The sequence below is a fragment of the Meriones unguiculatus genome, chromosome 19 (genome assembly GCF_030254825.1).
Source record: "Meriones unguiculatus strain TT.TT164.6M chromosome 19, Bangor_MerUng_6.1, whole genome shotgun sequence".
NCBI lineage: Eukaryota > Metazoa > Chordata > Mammalia > Rodentia > Muridae > Meriones > Meriones unguiculatus.
In genome coordinates, this window is record NC_083366.1 from 36,213,676 (window position 1) to 36,231,651 (window position 17,976).

The 17,976-nt window shown below is 41.5% G+C and overlaps 1 protein-coding gene across 1 annotated transcript in view; it reads left to right on the top strand.

The window, feature by feature from the left end:
* Positions 1–17,976, top strand: part of Vps41 (VPS41 subunit of HOPS complex) — a 156,607-nt gene that overhangs the window by 94,740 nt on the left and 43,891 nt on the right. Inside the window, exons 10-11 of the mRNA XM_060372802.1 lie at positions 5,777–5,843; positions 15,611–15,708. Of these exons, the coding sequence (XP_060228785.1) occupies positions 5,777–5,843; positions 15,611–15,708 (165 nt within the window). The remainder of the gene's footprint in view (positions 1–5,776; positions 5,844–15,610; positions 15,709–17,976) is intronic.

Consider the following 17,976-nt stretch of genomic DNA (forward strand, 5'->3'; position numbering starts at 1 on the left):
CACAGGAATATGGGGCGGGGGAGGCATTCTTTTTCATACCACTACTTCGTTCCCTGGCCCTTTAGGCCCCTGACCATATCATACTACAAAAATTCATTTAGTCCAACTTCAAAAGTCCCCACAGTCTTTCAGGTTCAAAACTATTTAAAAGTCCAAAGATCCAAGTCCTTTCTTTCAAGGTAGTCCCTCAATTTTTAAAATCCTGTAAAATCAAAAAGTAATTTCATACTTCCATTAATAATATACAGTACCATTCCAGAAGAGAGGAATAGGGATTACTAAGAAAATACTGGACCAAGAATGATCATGAACCAGTAGGGCAAACTCCAAGTCCAATGTCAAAGGGCTTAGATGGCTCTGTCCTTCCAGCTTTGCTGCCTGCAACACAGTTCTGTCTCTTAGACAGAGTCCCTTGGCTCTGACATCTCCAACGCCTTGGACTCTCCAATGCAATCCAGAATTCCCTTTCACAGTTTCACAAAATGGCGTCTCAAGGACTCAGGCCCTCTTAGGGCCTTCACCCAGGGACTGCCCAACCATACATTCCTTGGTCTTAGCAACTCTCTTTAACCATGGAGGAAGATCCCACAACTCCTTTACTAGTGTGTCCTTCATGAATCTAAAGTCAGAACCACTTGGACAATGCTGCCAAGTTTGACTGACACTTAGGGTAGAGTCTGGCAACTGATAGTTGCACCAGCCTTCCTTTGTTGTTGCTGTTTAGAAGCAGAAAATTCCTGAGGCTATTCGTTTCTACTGATTGAGGCTTAGCTTCGGGGGATCCATCCCTTTATTCCTTTTTGGATTGGCCTCTCCATCCTCTCATCTCTTTCAGCACACAATATTTTGGTGCTATTTTTTTTCTCTTTAAACTATACATTTTATATTTCTTTTCACCCTGCTTCCTCTTTTTCACTGTAGACCCAAGAGTGATTACTAATAGCCAGGCGATAGAATTAATATTAGGTCACCTTGAAGTCTGCTCTGCCAAAGAAATTAGTCCATTAAATTTCCAATTTAGCCTCATGCAGATTCTTAGGACAAGGGTAAAATGCCGCTCATTCTTTGCAAAACTGTCAAAAGAATGGTCACTATTGGAGTTGCTGACATTTTTCCATCTGCAGCCTCTTGAGCTGTTCTTCCACAGTCCACATAGCTCTCAGCACTACTTCTGATTTCTTCTAGTACAGCCCAGTTAGCCCTGCTTCATACAGTATCAGTCACGTTCCAAATTCCCAAGGTCTTCCACATTCCTCCAAAGTACAACATGGCCAGGTTCTACAGCAGTAGCTCGCTCCTTGGTGCCAACTTCTGTCTGCCTTGTTTTTCTTTTGCTGTGATGAAACGAGGGCAATTTATAAAAGAGCTTTTAACTGGGCTTACGGTTCCACAGGATTCAGAGCCCATCATGGCGTGGTAGCAAGCAGCAGGCATGTTGGCTGGAACATCTGAGAGCTTACATTTTAATCCACAAATAGGTGGCAGAGAAAAAATGGACACATTGGGAATGGTGTTTGCAACTCTTGAAACTTCAAAGCCTACCCCTAGTGACAGACCTCCTTCTACAAGGCCACTCCTAATCTTCCCCACACAGTTCACAGACTAGGAACAAAGTATTCAAACAAGTGAACCTGTGGGGGCCATTTTCATCCAGACTAACCGTACCAGGAATACCAGCAAGGGAGATGGAGAAGGAAGGGCTGTTACACTAGAGAGCTGTGTGGTCCTTCTGCAGTAGAGCAAGCTGACAAGGCATAGATTCTCTTAGGGCCTTCCAGGAAGTGCTACCCTGGCCACACCTCATGTCACCTAATTAGTGGAACTAATCAGACTTGTATCTGTAAACCCATAAGTGAATGCATGTCTGTTTAAATCTTCCACATTGGTGGGAATGTGTTAGAATAGTCACAGATAATGTATGCACGTGCTCTGTGCTTCAGTTACAGTCTCCAAATTTTACATCAAGAATACTGTTTTATTAAGGATTATTTTCTTTCAGACTAAATCATATTTTGAACATTTCCCAGTTCAAAATCTTGGTATGCAATCTAGGTTAAGAAAAGCAACTAGAAACAACATAATAAAGTATATAGTTAGAGATAAGCTTTGTTCATTCTGTGTGGCCACCAAACTCTTACCCAAGCAACTATAAGCAGTGGATGCTTCAGATACAAGCTAGTTCATTCTTTGGGCGGTTCTGGTGAAGGAAGACAGACAGATATCAACTAGCAGGTAAACACATATTGATCGTGGTGAATGCCAAGGACAGGATAAAGGTGAAGGGATGTGGGTAGATACCTTTTAAGATGTATGTCACTGGGGTGGGGGTGGCTCTCTGAAAGCCAGTATGTTATTAGTGTAAAGCTCTGAGAGGGAAAAGTTATGCAGCTCTGAGGGAGTGCTTAGATGGAATAGCTGGAAGCCGTTGTCAAGAGCAGAGCAGGAGTGGAGGGGAGGGTAGAGGAGGATAACGGGGAATGGGGTGACAGTGTGGCTATGGGCACCTGGGAAACTCTGGCCTATCAGTGAGGACAGAAGCCAGCCGAGGATGCTGCAGTAGAGTTAGTTATGGTTGTAACTTGTAGAAGGATCACTGTCAGTGCTGGGCAGAGCTATACAAAAAAGGCACCATAGAGAGGACAGAAGAGACAGGAGGCCAGTGCAACTACTTAGTAATAGAAGGTCTTCTTGTACCTGTGTAGGGAGCTGGTGAGGAACACTGGCCTGTGGGTGTGTTCTGACAGTATACCCTTCAGTATCTAGCAATGCTTGAACAGGGGGTATAATAAAAAGGGGAAAAGTCAGTGTTACCTAAGGAACTAGAAGGTGAAACCAAGCTTTACTACTCCTGGAGTTTGTTTACAGGAGAAAGGTGCCCATGTGGGGATGTGGATGGGATCGTTTAAAGTGAGGCAGATTAGGGAAGAGCCTGCCAATACACAAAAAGACCAACAAAGCTAAAAAGTTTGAGCCCGGGGAGTCCTGCAGAGACTGATGCACCAACCAAGGATCATGCATGGAGAGGATCTAGACCTCCTGCTCAGATGTAGCCAATTGGCAGCTCAATCTCCATGTGGGTTCCCGAGTAAGGGGATCAGGAGCTACTTCTGTCATGAACTCAGTTGTCTGCTCTTTGATCACTTCCCCCTGGTGATACGGCCTTACCAGGCTACAGAGGAAGAGGATACAAACAGTCCTGATGAGCTTGATAAACTAGGAGCAGATGGTAGGCGAGAACTGTCCCTTTCAAGGACTAGGGGAAGGAGATGGGGTGGGGGAAGAGGGAGAGAGGGTGGGTCTGGGAGGAGTTGGAGAGACAGGGCTACAATCAGGATATACAATGAAAAAGTTTTTAAAAAGATTAAAAAAAGTTTAAACAAAAAAAGGGGGGGTGCCTTAAAAATTATTGATGTGTTCTAGTCAGGCCACAAGCTTGCTGTAGCTTTTGCCTGTGCCCCCTCCAAACCTGCTGCTCCAGACCACAGAACTGAGGAGCAGTGGAACAGAGCGGTCCAGCAGCCAGTGGATGGTGTCCGAGTCTCCTCTCCAGAGAGACTGGTGCACAGTCGGGGACATGGATTGGCCCTTTAGCTCCAGCCCTGTGGTTTGGGGTGGTAACTTTTCAAAGCCTCAGTTTTCTCATCTTACGTTAAAATGATGGCATTCCCTTTCATAGGTAGCAAGAGGTCCAGTAAGACCTCAAGTTCAATGAACATACCTCTCTCTTTGTTATGTCGTGGCCTCAACTCTGCCCCTCATCCCTTGTAGTTTCTGTCTGTCCTTCCAGCTGAAGGCCTAGACACTTCACTTTGTCCCATAGATCTGCTCTGCCTCTCTAGTTCTTACAGGGTGCTTCTTCCAGAAAGCCTCCTGCCCACAGTGCATGCCTCTACTTCCCAACCACACTTCGGCCAAGTGTCTTCTGGCATGTCTCCCACTGCACTATCAGTTTAACAAAACGGCTCTAACTCGGCACTGGTGTTCAATCATCGCTCAGAAAGTGCTGGCTAATACTGCCATCACATTTTCTTTATTGCCGAACTACAAACCATCCCCTCAGCCACTTTTATCAGCACATCAGAATGACCTTTCATTTGGCATTGTGCAATGTTCCCCTTAGAAGATTTAATGGCTTCCTTAGTAAGTGTGGGGGATAAAAAGAGTAGGTCTCTTATAAACTCACAACTCTACCAGAAAGAGAAGAAAACTGAGGGAAATGGACAAATGTCAAAAAGTCGTTAATGGAGAAAAGCAGCTGGCCCCGTACTTGTGGATCCCCACATGTCCATAGCTGTGGGCGTTGTCCCACATTTGAGAAAGCATTACGGGCCTTCAGTGAGTCTCTGCAGTGCTGCAGCCAGTTTAGACATGAGCATTAAAGAAGGAATCAGACCAAAAAAAAAAAAAAAGTATTTCTAACCATTGATCTGGTAACTTTCTACCTAGTAATTTTATCCTAAGTAAAGTCTTCAATGTTTCATATTTAAGTACAGTGAGCATGCTCTTATTGTTTATCATATTCATGGATAGAAATAAACAAATGAAAGTTGATCAAATGAATCATACTAGTGTCGTATGCTACACTGTTATAATGACACTAAAGATTTATATGATGGAAGAATATTTAAATGATAGTTATTATTTATAGTAAGCCTTGACGTTAATAGCAGTAGAGTTAGCAATGGCATGGCCCTTGGACTGGGACGTTGTTCATTCTTGTTTGTTTACTTAAGAATGTCCCATAGTGTATTAGCAGTGCTTCTCCAGTGACCATAAAATGTCGCTGTCTACAAGTGAAGGAGGAGCATGTCAACGTATGGGATCAGCACCTGACTTCTAGCTCAACCTTAAGTCAAGGGTCAAATTTAAAAAGAAAAAAAAAGAAAAGACAGAATTCTTGTTTCTTTTTACAAAGTTGAATATATTCACTTTGGAAAGTACATTCATTTGGAAAGAGTTAAGAAAAATATTCATAGTCTTACCAATGAGTTGGAGGAGTGAGAACTTAGGAGATAGATACATTTTTAGTTGCTGGCTTACAAAATACGTATTTCTATCTCAACTTTACATGTATAATTTGAAACAAAGATAGACAAACTTTTTGAGAAAGTGCTAATAGTAAAAATGTTTTTTTCCCTCACACAGTGGGAAACTACTCTTACTTTCCAGACTATATACATGTGTGATCATGATAGTGTACACATTGACAACAGATTCTGTAGGACAGCCATTGTATGCATGTTCCACCAGAGACCCTCCAGCACGTGTCTGCAGCCCTTAAGCAGAGCTTCAGAAAATGGGCCATTAGAAACAGCACATTAAAAGTGCTCTTTCTTTGTCATAAAGTGTAACTTTATTCTACTAATGTTGGAGAATCTAAATAATGGTTGTCATAGGTTATTCAAACTAATTGCTTAATTCATTTTTTACTTTTAAGTGTATGGGTCTTTTTCTGGCATGTATGTCTGAGCATCTTATACCCGCAGTGCCCACAGAGGCCAGAAGAGGGCACTGGATCCCCGTGGAGCTGGAGTTACAGACAGATGTGAGCCACCATGTAGGTGCTGGGAACTGAACCAGGTCCTCTGCAAGAGCAGCCAGGGCTCGTATCTGCTGAGTCATCTCTCCATCCTCTCAAAGCCTTTATGTCTTAGAGTAGGTTATATGTACTCCATCTTTGGGATAAATTGTTACCTTTAAAAAATAACACACTGAATAAAATGCTTTAGAGAATATCTATCATATCTCGAGAGTAACCTGTGAATTTCTTTTCCAGATATGCTCAGTGAAAGAACGTCATGCCAGTGAGATGCGGGATCTGCCGAGTCGATATGTTGAAATAGGTATGAGTCTCTCTCATGTCTCCTATAATGGTAAAACTTCACTGTCCCGTCCAGCGGGAGTTCAACAGGTTCCTAAGGAGGGCAAAAAGAATGGGATAGGACAAGAGACACAAATAATGAGAGCAAATCTATAATCTGATCCAGCTCTCCTTTATTTGAAATTTTTCACACAACTTTATAGGGAGAAGGCAGGAAGGGAAAATGTGTCAGCAAAATAGTTTACAAAAGATAACAGGGTGATTAATGATGATGCAGAATACCACAAAAAATGTTTACTAAATGGGATACTACAAGAATGTCAGCTAAGATATCTCAAAATGTCTAGCCTGACGAACAGATGTCTCATAAGTTCTGGAAACATAAATCTCTCCCCCACGACCTTGTTGCAGCTGTCTAACTTTCCACTAGCTGGCCTTTGCCCCCGGCACTTCACAAGAGTAGTTGGTTGTCAAGTAGAAGGTGAAGGCCACATCTTCCACCAGAGCGTATCTCTGGTGCTTCAATCAAATGGATCCAGAAAGGCTTCAAGTTCTGCAGGCTTACTTTGGAAAGCCTCCCTTTCTCCTAAACAAGCAAAAAAAAAAATTTGTCTTTCTTAAAACAACTTTGTAGCTGGCTTTGAAGTCAGATAATCATGGATTTGCATACTGGTTGTGATATTTACTGCCAGGACTTCAGACAGATTTCTGCTGTTTCAATATTCTCATGTGTAAAATATGAGAAAGAATGTTGTAAGAGGGTGGTAGGGAATGTGAGTTCATGCATACATGTACCTAGTACAGTACTGTACTGTGGTTGTTTTCATTTGAAACTTCTCAATACTCATTTTTTGATGGTGCCCCAATTGCCACCATATTTTATTTGGAGCATTACAACTGCCTTCTCAGTTTTATCTGCTCCACTGTGACTAATCCAGTCTCTTCGTCACAATAAAAGTACAAATCAGATCATGTAGTTATCCTTCAGTCCTTTCTCATTGTTCTGAAGATAGAGGATAGACTGCAGGGATGGTTGTTGCCCATCCCCTATCTCTCTAGCCACAGCTACCCCCAAGCTACTTTGTGGTCTGTGCACTACAGCCATAGTGACTTTCCTCCACAGACCCAGGCTCTTCCTTCCCTATGTCTAGAACGTTCATCTTGCCTCCTTTCTCTTCACCAACTTTTAATCATACTTTGGGTCAAGCTTTGCTTTCCTGGGGAAACCCACTGGTCTGCCTGACCAGGCCAAGCCCACCCATTCAGGTGTAGATTCTATCTGGCTCTGGCTATACGGCTGATTATTTGTACATTTCTGTGTCACTTCAATGCAAGGGCGCATTGGTAAATTTTTGTTTACTTTGTATCTTGAAGGCCTAAAACATTATAGTAGGTACTACATGACACTATGTTGAATAGTTCACTGCCTCTTGGAAACAGCTACTGTGTTTCGTGCTCACCGTTATATACCATTACACTGATGAAGAAAAATAAGTCTTATGGTATTAAAGTCAGCTGTAAAATTTGCTTGTGCCTTTGGATACTGTAAGCTGTACAAGTGTGGTGCTTCTCTATTTTTCTGTGATGCTGCAAAAAAATGTTTGCTGTATGTTTTCTACTTGGCTAGTGTTAGCACATTTCAATATGGGTTGTTCTGCACTTGAAGATAAAAGTGTGGTATGTAAAATGTTAATCCATTTTTTTTTAAACCCCAGAGAAGGATCAGTAGTTGAGATTACTCTGGGTATGAAGAGAATGAGTATTTAAAGTGTAGCTGCACTGAGAAAAGCCAGGAAACAAGAACATAGAGGAAACTTCCAGCTAGAGGAAAGGTGATTGAGTGTCTCACTTCCATCCCAGTTCTCCAGTGCCTATCAAGGAAATCCTCTGAACATCTTGATGCACAGCATCCTAAATGATCTTACTGAGTAAGTAAGATGCAAAACAAAAGCTCTGATAATTTTTAAGGACATGAGGATTTTCTGGGAATGTAGGAATGTAGCCTTGTCATTTGTATGAGTACATTACTTATATTTGGCCACTGTAGTTTTTGATTAAGTACTATAAACCATTTTTATGTCAGGAGGCACAGCTTTTGTGTAAGAGAGCTTGAATATGACAAGAGAAAGGGAAGTTTTAGTGAAACTAGAGTGGGATTTGCTTTATCCCTAAACAGTGAGAGAAATCCATGTCCTTCAATGGTGTGTCAATGGCATTGAGATTAAAGACAATCTGTGAGAGTTTGTTTGTGAGAAGGCAGATGTTTATAAGTTAGAATATCAAAGGCAAGCAAAAGTTTCTTCTGCAGTGTTTTTATAAGCAAGAAATAATAATAATACTGTAGCTATGAGGGCAGGTTCAGGGTGCAGAGGTCTTTTGAATGCCCTTGTCTCTTCCAGCTTACATTGCTGGAAGCAGATGAGCTCTGTGACTACACAGCTTGCTTTAATCTTACGTGGATCTCTTGTATTCTCACAAGATTCCCAAACATCAAAGTCTTTATGGAATGGTAGTTGGAGAGATGATGCTCCCTTGATAAGTGAAATCGGTGTTTCAATCATTTTCTGATGTCTTCTGCCAGCAACAGATGACTTAAATATGTGAAATCAATGCCTGACTTCCTTGACTTGATTTCATATGGAAGCTTAACAATTGACATCACAAACTACATGAATAACAAACTACACAGGATGTCAGAGAATACAGGGATAAAGAGAGGAAAAGAGAAGCCACATCGTTCTCCCTTTCATAAACCAGCATCATTACCTATAGCTGGTCATGCATTGTGATCTGAAATCTTAGCCTGGCATCCTGTGTTCATCCTCTTGATTTATTTGAAACATGGTGACCTGGAAAATGAAGGTCTGTTTACATGGTTCAGGAGAGCTGTAGAATAATTTTCTCTTAGATCTAAGTGTCTCTCTTCATATGCTTGTTGTCACTTTGATTTGGATGCACAGGTTACAGCATGAGATAATTCTCTTGGTGCACAAGTGACTTAATTTGTCCTCTTAGAAAAAGTCTCAGAAGAGACCATTGCAAGTGGGGTATCTTTCCAGGTGTTTGTATTTGAGGATCTGGCTTTGTATAGTTTTCTGGTCAGCTTACTATTATTTATATTCAGTTTACTTTCCTGTTTTTCATTGGATTTTTCCTAATACTTCATTATGAAAAGAATTTTAAGTATGAAAAAATATTTTGCAGTTAATGCCATAAAACCTCCTAGATGATGTTTCATTGGATTGCATTTCCTCTGGAGAAATCTGTTCTTTATTCAGCCCCTCCTTTGGTATGATAGAAAGACTTGCAATGTAGTACTTTGAACTTAGATATTTGGTGGGTTTTGTTTGTTTGTTTTTTGTTGTTGTTGTTTTTATTTTTTTTCCAAGACAGAGCTACACTCTGTAGCTCTGGCTATCCTGAACTCCCTTCATAGACCAGGCTAGCATTGAACTCAGAGATTCAACTGCCTCTGCTTTCTGAGTGCTTGGATGTGAGGCATGCACCACTACCTCATGGCTTGATATTTGTTAATAATAGTGAGATTATAGAAAATCTGAAACATGAGATTGGGAAGATATCCAATTTGGCAAGATACTTGTTGTACAAGCAGAAAGACCTGAGTTGACGTAACCAGAACCTATGTAGAAATGTGGACTTGGCTATGTCATGCCATCACCACAGTGGTGTCAGGGTTGGAAACAGGAGGATGTCTGGGGTTTGCTCGCTGATAGCCTAACTCTGCATTTATTGAGAGACTGTATCTCAGGAGCAAAGGGTAGAAAGGAGAAAGTGGTGGAGCAAAAACTAGACATCTTAGTCTGGCCTAAATACACATACACACCCAGAGAGAGAAAGGGAGAGGGGGGGGGCACAAGGCAGCATGCTAAATACATCTCAAGCAGAATGTCACTCAAGCTGTACGGTATAACATGGAAGGGCAGTATTATTACTTTGTTATAGGTGAAGAAGTTTATCAAAGGGGCTCATGTAACCTACTCAGGAGCGTTCGCTTCTTAGCCAAAAGCACTTTAACTCAGCCATTCCTATTTGCAAAACTATTTCTGCAGCCACATGTGGCTTGCACCTGCAATACCAACACTCAGGAATCTGAGGCAGGAGGGTTGACAAGTTTGAGGTTACCCTGGTTACATAATGAGCTGAAGGCCAGCCTGGCTACAGAGTAAGGCACTGTCACAAACAAACAAACAAACAAACAAACAACCCAAACCATAAAGCAGACAAAGAACAGCAGAAGGAACCCACATCTCATCTGGGCAGGCAATACTCCCAGCATTGCCTCCTCAGCCTGCTGTATCCCTGCTTTACAGCCAGAGGGACCTGGGGAAGGACCACCATGACATGTAGGTCCAAACCACTACGTAGGAATTTCCCAAAACCTACAGACCTTTGCACACATCAGTGGAAATGCTATGTGCTTATTCACTGAACAAATGAACGTGATGGAAAGCCCATAGTTTTTGAAATTTTGGTTCAGAGAGGTGCCTCATTTAGAAAAATGAAATTGCTTTCTTCATTATTTTCCTCATAGATCAGTAGCCTGCAGCTGTGCCTGCTCCGTGTTCGTGAAGCTCTGCAGACACTTGCCTTGGGGAATTTGCAGAGTCCCAGGGCAGACTGTGGCTGTCCTCCTTTCAGAAGGTAGAGGGCCCCCGAGATTTAGTGTGTGACTTGGGCATAGCCGATGCACTAAGGCAATTTTATACTCAGAACAAGAAGAATAACCATTTGGTTTAGACATTTTTACCCAGCACGCTTTAAATACTGTTACCAATGAAATATCCTCATCACTGGCTTCATGAGCGATGAAGTTTAACACATTACAAATTAATGTACCAGTAACCAATCAGAGGATCTGGGATTAAATTGAAACTTAATTTGCCTTAAATAGTCTCCAACCTGAGTGTATAATTGGTTCATTTTTTTAAATGTTTCTCTTCTTTTGTCTGTTAGCCAATCTCTTCAGCTTCCATTCCATGTATCAGCTCTATGATTTGCTAGTGTGAAGCGTCACACTTTTTAGTTCAGCATGTCCACTTCAGAGCAATCCCTGAGGCTACCAAAATGCTGATTCTCAAAGTATTTTCACTGACCACTAGCATGTCATCCAAGTGTTCAGGCTTAACTGGGAGCTCTCTGGGCACAATATGCCTGCTGGCTAAGAGCAGGAATCCTTTGCCACAAAACCACTGCAAAATAGCTAGAAGGGAATATGAGAGAGTCACAGATAACTGCTCTTCCTTATAGATTGGCATTTGGGGAGGGGAAAAGGGATTAAGGCAGAACAGAAGAGACAGTGTAAGTGTTGTGCCCCAAAGTATGTAGCAAGAAAATTGTAGAGAAGGGCAGGACACTCTGATCACAAAGATCTCATCTTACACTGTTGTCCTTGGTGCTGTAGTATGTGTGTGTGTTGTGCTTCTCTGTGTTCTCCCTTGCATTGTCCAGTGTACCGTCTACCTGGGAACAGTCAGGCACGGACTGACAGCTGCTGCTTTCTCCTGAAGAGGCTTTGGGCCGTTGCTGATCTTGTGTGAGCTCAGCCCACCGATTCTTACAGCACGTCTACACTGTTTTCTGAGTACTCTGGGGTGTGGAGGCCTTTGCTACTGGGTCAGGATGAGGAGATCATGGCATAGCCACAGTTCCCAACAGAACTGGCATTCTTCAGCAAAACACTGTGTGTGGGGAAACACAGCACACTGGCTCAGGGCCCAGAACCTTCTCTTCACTTTCCACGGGCCCCTGATCTCGCAAGTAGATTCTGTCTCCTGTGACACTAGGTTTCTCTCAGCCTTCACTTCAAAGGCTTTGGTTTCTCTTTTGTGGACTGTATAACCTAATAATTTGTGTGTGTGTGTGTGTGTGTGTGTGTGTGTGAGAGAGAGAGAGAGAGAGAGAGAGAGAGAGAGAGAATCTTTTCCTAATAATACATTTAATTGTGAGCTTCTGCCTAATTAGGTTTATAAACCACCTGGTTCAAACTACCTTTCCCTTAGAAAAGGACAAGACTTATGAAAAGTATTAAAATCATTGTTCTGTGGTGTAGAATGGAATATCACGAAAGGTAAATGTTATAGGCCACTGTTATTTTGAAATACAAAGCCAGTAATTGTTAGAAGATGTTTTACAAAGTTAGTCCAGAAATGTTTGATAATTTATGTATGTTCCTTAGAAGAGTAAACACACAATTCAACATCGCTTCCTTTACTTGTATAGAAATAATACTATTCCTTGTACATACATGCATTCTGAGGATATAATCTCTAGCTATCCTTTCTTTATCTCAGCAAGAATATGAAAAATAAATAGCCTTTTTTAGATCTAAAACACTCTTGTATTTTTGCCTTAATGGATAATAATGGAAAAGGGAGGTTCTTTTTGTGGTGTTTTAGGAATAATAGCTACAAGCACCTTCACACACCAACAACTTGGAGTAGGAAGTGAAGTTTCATGTCTTTTTTTTTGACATGTCTCTTTTTGTGGGTATTAATGGAGAAGAATTATTGAATGGCAGAGTAACAATAGAACTCTTCACTGTTGAGTCATAACGAGTGTTGCTATCATTCAGAGTTTTGTTTCTCTAACAAGAGTGTGGGTGGTATGAGGGAATGGCTCAACATAAGGGATGTTTTGGTTTTATCTAGATGTTCATAACTCCTGTATCTCTGGACTCTTGACTATTAGTTTTAGTAGCACGCGTCTTCCTTACTACTCTGTCTAAGTGATCGTTAATTCACAGTTGGTGGTGTGATAGCTTCATGTCTACAAGTCCACATTTAGTACCTGAAACAGAGATGATCTCCTGCAGTCTTCTTTTGTTTTATCAAAAACATATTAATGTTTCTATCCATGACCTGGAGATCATAAAATCTCCATGTTATTTATGTAAGCATTGTGGGTTAAGGGATTCAGGGTATAGAGTGAAGATTTGTAGAGGACACTGTCCTGATATTTCTGTTCTGTGCTTTATAACTAGTTTTTAAAATAGCAGGCCTTGATGTAAATTTAGCTACCATTAGAAGACACTGCCTCATACCATCTGTCAGTTACTCTGGGCAGTCCATATGATCTCCAGAGGGGACAGTACCTCATAGCTCATTATCCACTTTTGTTGATTATGTTTAACACACAAGCACAAATAGGTCTTCTCTTGGCCCTCATGAGAAGGGTTTCTGTGGCATTTCTGGATTATTGTTCTTTGCCCAAACGATTGGCAAGGAAACTGTATATTAGCACTTCAGTGACAGAATGTGATTTAGTAAGACAGAACTCAACTCCATTTGTATGAAGATCACTGGACTCATGGTTACCAAACCCTGTTGTCCATTTCCTTACTTCTAGATGGATGAGATTGCCCCTTTTTCCATAAGTGATCCCTGTGTGGACCCGTGCCGATAAACAGCCTCTGCACATTACTCTCTCCTGCCTTCCCACATCACATGCCGCACTCCGAGCACTTCTAAAGCCCCTGCCCTGTCTGCACTGGACATTGCCTTTCCCACGCTGTGACTGAGGTGGAAATGGTTCTTAAATAAGCTTATTTGGGACCATTTCCCATGTCATCTCTTTATCAAAACTGGTTTTATGTGCCTCAATAAAAAACACTCAGCTCAGGCTTCCAAAATGAAGGAAAATGTTAGTATCAGAGCTGGGTCATAAGCTCCTGCCCTTGGGCATGAATCAGGACACCAAGCCCACTCATGTCACCCAGTCAGTGACAAGACATAAGAACTACTGCCCACTTAAGCTGGAAATGGAGGGACACATATAACTCAAGCATTTAGGAGGTGGAATGAGGAAGCTCAGAGCTCAGAGTCATTGTCAGCTATGTAGCAAGTCCAAAGCCACCTAGGCTACATAAGACCCTGTCTCAAAAGACTTACCTATTTTAAAGTTTGTGTTAGTCATTGTTGGTCAGCTGTTTTAGTATAGAAGTTAAATTATGAAGATGATTATAAAGGTAAGCAAGGACTAGAAAGTCAAGGAATCTGATGAACCAAGGAAAGAAAAAAGAAGAAAGACTCTCTCATCCCTCATTCCATCTGTATGTTAGGTTTCACCACTTCTCTTGTTTCTTCTTTTCTGACGAGAAAAATTTTGACATTGAGTCTAAAGTAACTTGTTGAAGTCTAGCTCAGCGGAAATTATGACCCAGGTTTCCAGACAACACAAGCATTCAATGTCACCTCCAGCATGACACACAGGTTCTCCCGTCCCAGGAAAAGAAAGTATGCTCTTCATAGATGTTAACCAGAAGTGCAGCAAGTATCCAGGAGATCAGAGACAGGCTGAATTATGAAGCTTCTAGACAATGGGATAAGTCCAAATGAGAGTTCATTCCCAAGTGAATCTCAGTGGCTTTCAATGCTGCTGGTTTCTAGTTTACATCATGGGCTTATCAGAATCAGGCCACAGGAATTTCTGCCATGTAATAAGTACACATACTCGCCATGTCCCCCAGTACTGGGGATTAGATATTGTCCCTCATGAATGCTAGACAAGCAGTCTACCATGGACCTTTGTCCTTAGCCTACTTTTTATGCTTCACCTTGAAACAAGTTCTCACTAAGTTATGTAGGCTGGCATTGAATTCTTGCTATGACCATAACAGTCTTTGAACTGGTGATCCTCTGTCCTGAGCCTGTGGAGAGTGGGGAATACAGAATTGCACCACGAGGCCTGGAAGCACTTTGTGTGTGTGTGTGTGTGTGTGTGTGTGTGTGTGTGTGTGTGTGGTTGTTGCATTTAACTTTGTGAGCACACTCAAATGTGTTGCAGTCTGAGGAACAGAAGAGGGTGTGGGGTGTCTTCCTCTGTCACTGCCTCATTGCCTTGAGATAGGGTCTCTCTCTGAACCAGATTCTATTTCAGTTAATCTGCCTGTCCCTCCCAACTCCAGTCTCTCAAATGCTGGGAGAATAGGTACGTGTCCCCATGCCTGGCCCAGGATTTAGGCTCAGATCCCCATGCCTGCACAGTCCAGTCTTACACACTCAACCCTCTCTTAGTGGGTATACCTCTTAACTCACAAGAGTAATACATAAGTTTAACTGCAGCAATACTTCTTAATAACATCTACACTAATAGTATTTCTTCTGACGTTTTAAGTACACTATTTTGAAAAGCTTATTATTTTCCTCTGTATATTAGGTATATCAATAAGCATGCAAAGATGTTTAAATAAAATGTCTAAAGCCAAAATCTAAAGAATGTTTTATAATAACAAAAACATAACTTGTACTGTTTGCCCTACTGCACTCACTATAAGAAAGAAAAAACTTTAAACTCAGCCACTTGTTAAAATTAATTATATTAATGATAATTTTACTATTATCTTATAAGTAAAGAGAATTGTTGCTAGGTTTTATTGATTGAGACTTCATGTGATATAACAACGTTCTTATTTAAGTTTCCTGGCATAGAAGAGCTCTCATTCTTGACATATAGGGGTTCATTTTTTTCCTTGTGATGTCAGCTTTTAGGTCTATGTTTCTGTGTGTCTTTCTTGGATGGGTTGTTGTAAAGCGCTTTCCATGCTGCATGGTGAAAGTACTTTAACTTGAGACACACTATGGAGCATATTTAATATAGTATCATAATTCAACACATACACAGTGTGTAATAATCCCATCAGGGGAGGGAGCATTTATTTCCATTTCAGGCATTTTTAAATGAATTGTAGCATTCACAGCTGGTGTGTCTCTGCCGTCATGTGCACATTTTTACTCCATATAATGGTGAATCCTTTCTGCCTTTTGTTTGCAGTGTCTCAGTTTGAAACTGAATTCTACATTAGTGGACTTGCACCTCTCTGTGATCAGCTTGTTGTACTTTCCTACGTAAAGGAGGTTTCAGAAAAAACGGTAATTATCTTCTCCCCAGGTACAGAGGGATATGGAGGAGTTGGCTTTTAGCATCACACCCAGGTCAAGCTGCCTGTCAAGAGAGATTGCTATAATCTGAGCAGAACTTTCTGACCTATGAAATAAGCCTAGCAGAAATTACCCTGCCGACAGCAGCATATTTACCTTTAGAAGTCACAATCGCCCCCTGCCTTTGTTCCCTTTCCAGCTCAAAGAAGACAGCCTTTTTGTCTTTTTTTTTCCATCTTCATTGTTTTTTTTTTGTTGTTGTTGTTTTTTTCTTTGTCATCAGTTGCTTGATATTTTAGTTGAAAGACATAAAGGATTCCTCATGCTGAAAGGCAAAGAAACGAAGCTGACATTGCATTAACAGAGATGACAGCAATGAAGCTGATCGCTGCAACACCAGGGGTCCCAGTGGTCAGAGGGAATTACTGAAAGGGCAGCTCCTTCTTTCCTGGAGTCCAGACATATTTGTTTCCCTCCCAGAGGCCTGATGATTCCAAGTAGCTCAAGTCCTGCTTTGAACAAGATTGTTGCTCACTTAGTTATCAGTGCAGGTGATAGACACTGAAATGTGTTGCTAACAGAAAGCAGCAGAGAAAACCAAATTTTGTTTTCATGACATTGTAATGAAGCTCTCATCTGGGATTTAGTGACACCAGCTCCCTTTAAAGCCCAGAATAGTGCCATTCCAAGTTTGCCTATTAGAGTTCAGGGCCCTGCCTGGAATGGGAGAGGGGCAGCCTCAAGGCCTGAGCAGGGAGAGCTTGTTATAAAGGATTTCCTTTTGGGTGCTGTATATAAAAGAAATTGCAATTGATTCTCTAGCCCTTCACAGTAAGCAAGCAGGTGGAGTGTACTCTCCCTGTTTGTATCCTCTTCCTCTTCTCTTCTTCTTCTCCCCCCGCCCAAATGGCCAGGAATAAAATAGGGAGGAAAAGCCCAGGGAGCCCTTGTTGTGAAGTGGTGGCTGCACTTGAGCCTTTTTCTGAGAGAACACTTGCATTAGGAAGCCATCACTATAGTAACTGAAGCTCTGGGTGCTCATGTTGCTAGGCAATGAAACGCTATAGGCTTAAGTGAACCCTCAAACCTCCTAAAATCAATAGGGTTGGCTTCTAGCCCTATTGCAGGACATCAGTTTATTATTATTTTATTTATTTTTTGAAAATACAGAAGGCAGAAGCTCCTAGGGGAGTAAGAACAGTGCTTTCTGATGAGGAGTATGGGGCAGATTGAGGATGTGATTGAACGAAACAAGGGAAGAAGCAATAAAATTGGAAAGGGGAAAGCCTAATAAACAACTGATCAAAAAAATAAAAAGGAAAAGAAAAGGGGAAACCTGGGAAAGCTGTGTTAATAAAGAGCATAAGAAAGGAGAAAACCTGAGAAAGGCCATCCTCGTGGGGCAGACTACAGAAGGTGGCTTTCCCGAGGAAGAAGGAAGAGCTTAGGAGGTAACATAGCGTGCTGTGCAGAGACTCACTTTACATAATGTCAGTATGTGCTTTCAGTCCTTAAATATGGAGGGACTCGATAAAACCAGGGCAAAACAATGGCAGTCAGCCTTAGGCACACCATTACCCAGTTTCTATTTTCATATTGAAAATCTGTTTCTATTAGGTTTTCATTGGCTGCTTCTATTGGCTTTTCATTAACACCCTCAGGTATTTCCCATGTGATGCATTTCATCCATGCACCTGACTCCATCTGTGCACTTACTCCCTTGTGTGCCTTGTTCTTCGGTACATTGTTCCACTCTTCATGTGTGTGTGTGGTTTTCATCATGAGCATGTTTAGTAGCTGTATGCCCTTCTATCCACTTAACGCACCCTGATTCATTAAGCTCTTCTCCAAGTCTGCTTTTCTTGCCTTCACTGATAAAACACATATTTTTAAGAATTGAGTTTTCCCCCACATGACTAGGGGATGGTGATAAATTGTTGGTCTTGAAAAGCTCATAGATAAGAACATGGACCACGTGACCCAGGAGCGAGGTCTATAAAGTGACATGGGTCACATTAGTGACACATCCCTTAACACCTATAAAAGAATTTTGTTCTTTCCTAATCCCAGTGCTAAGGATCAAACTGCAGGATTGCCCAAATACTTCACAGGTACCCCATCACTGAACTATATCCCTAGCCCTCAAAGCTTCACATATGATAGACTGAACTTCCAATGTTTTTCATCTTGTCATGATTTTGATTTTTTTTTATCATTTTCATTGCACCCAGTTTTAAAAATATTCCTGTCTTTTCTCTC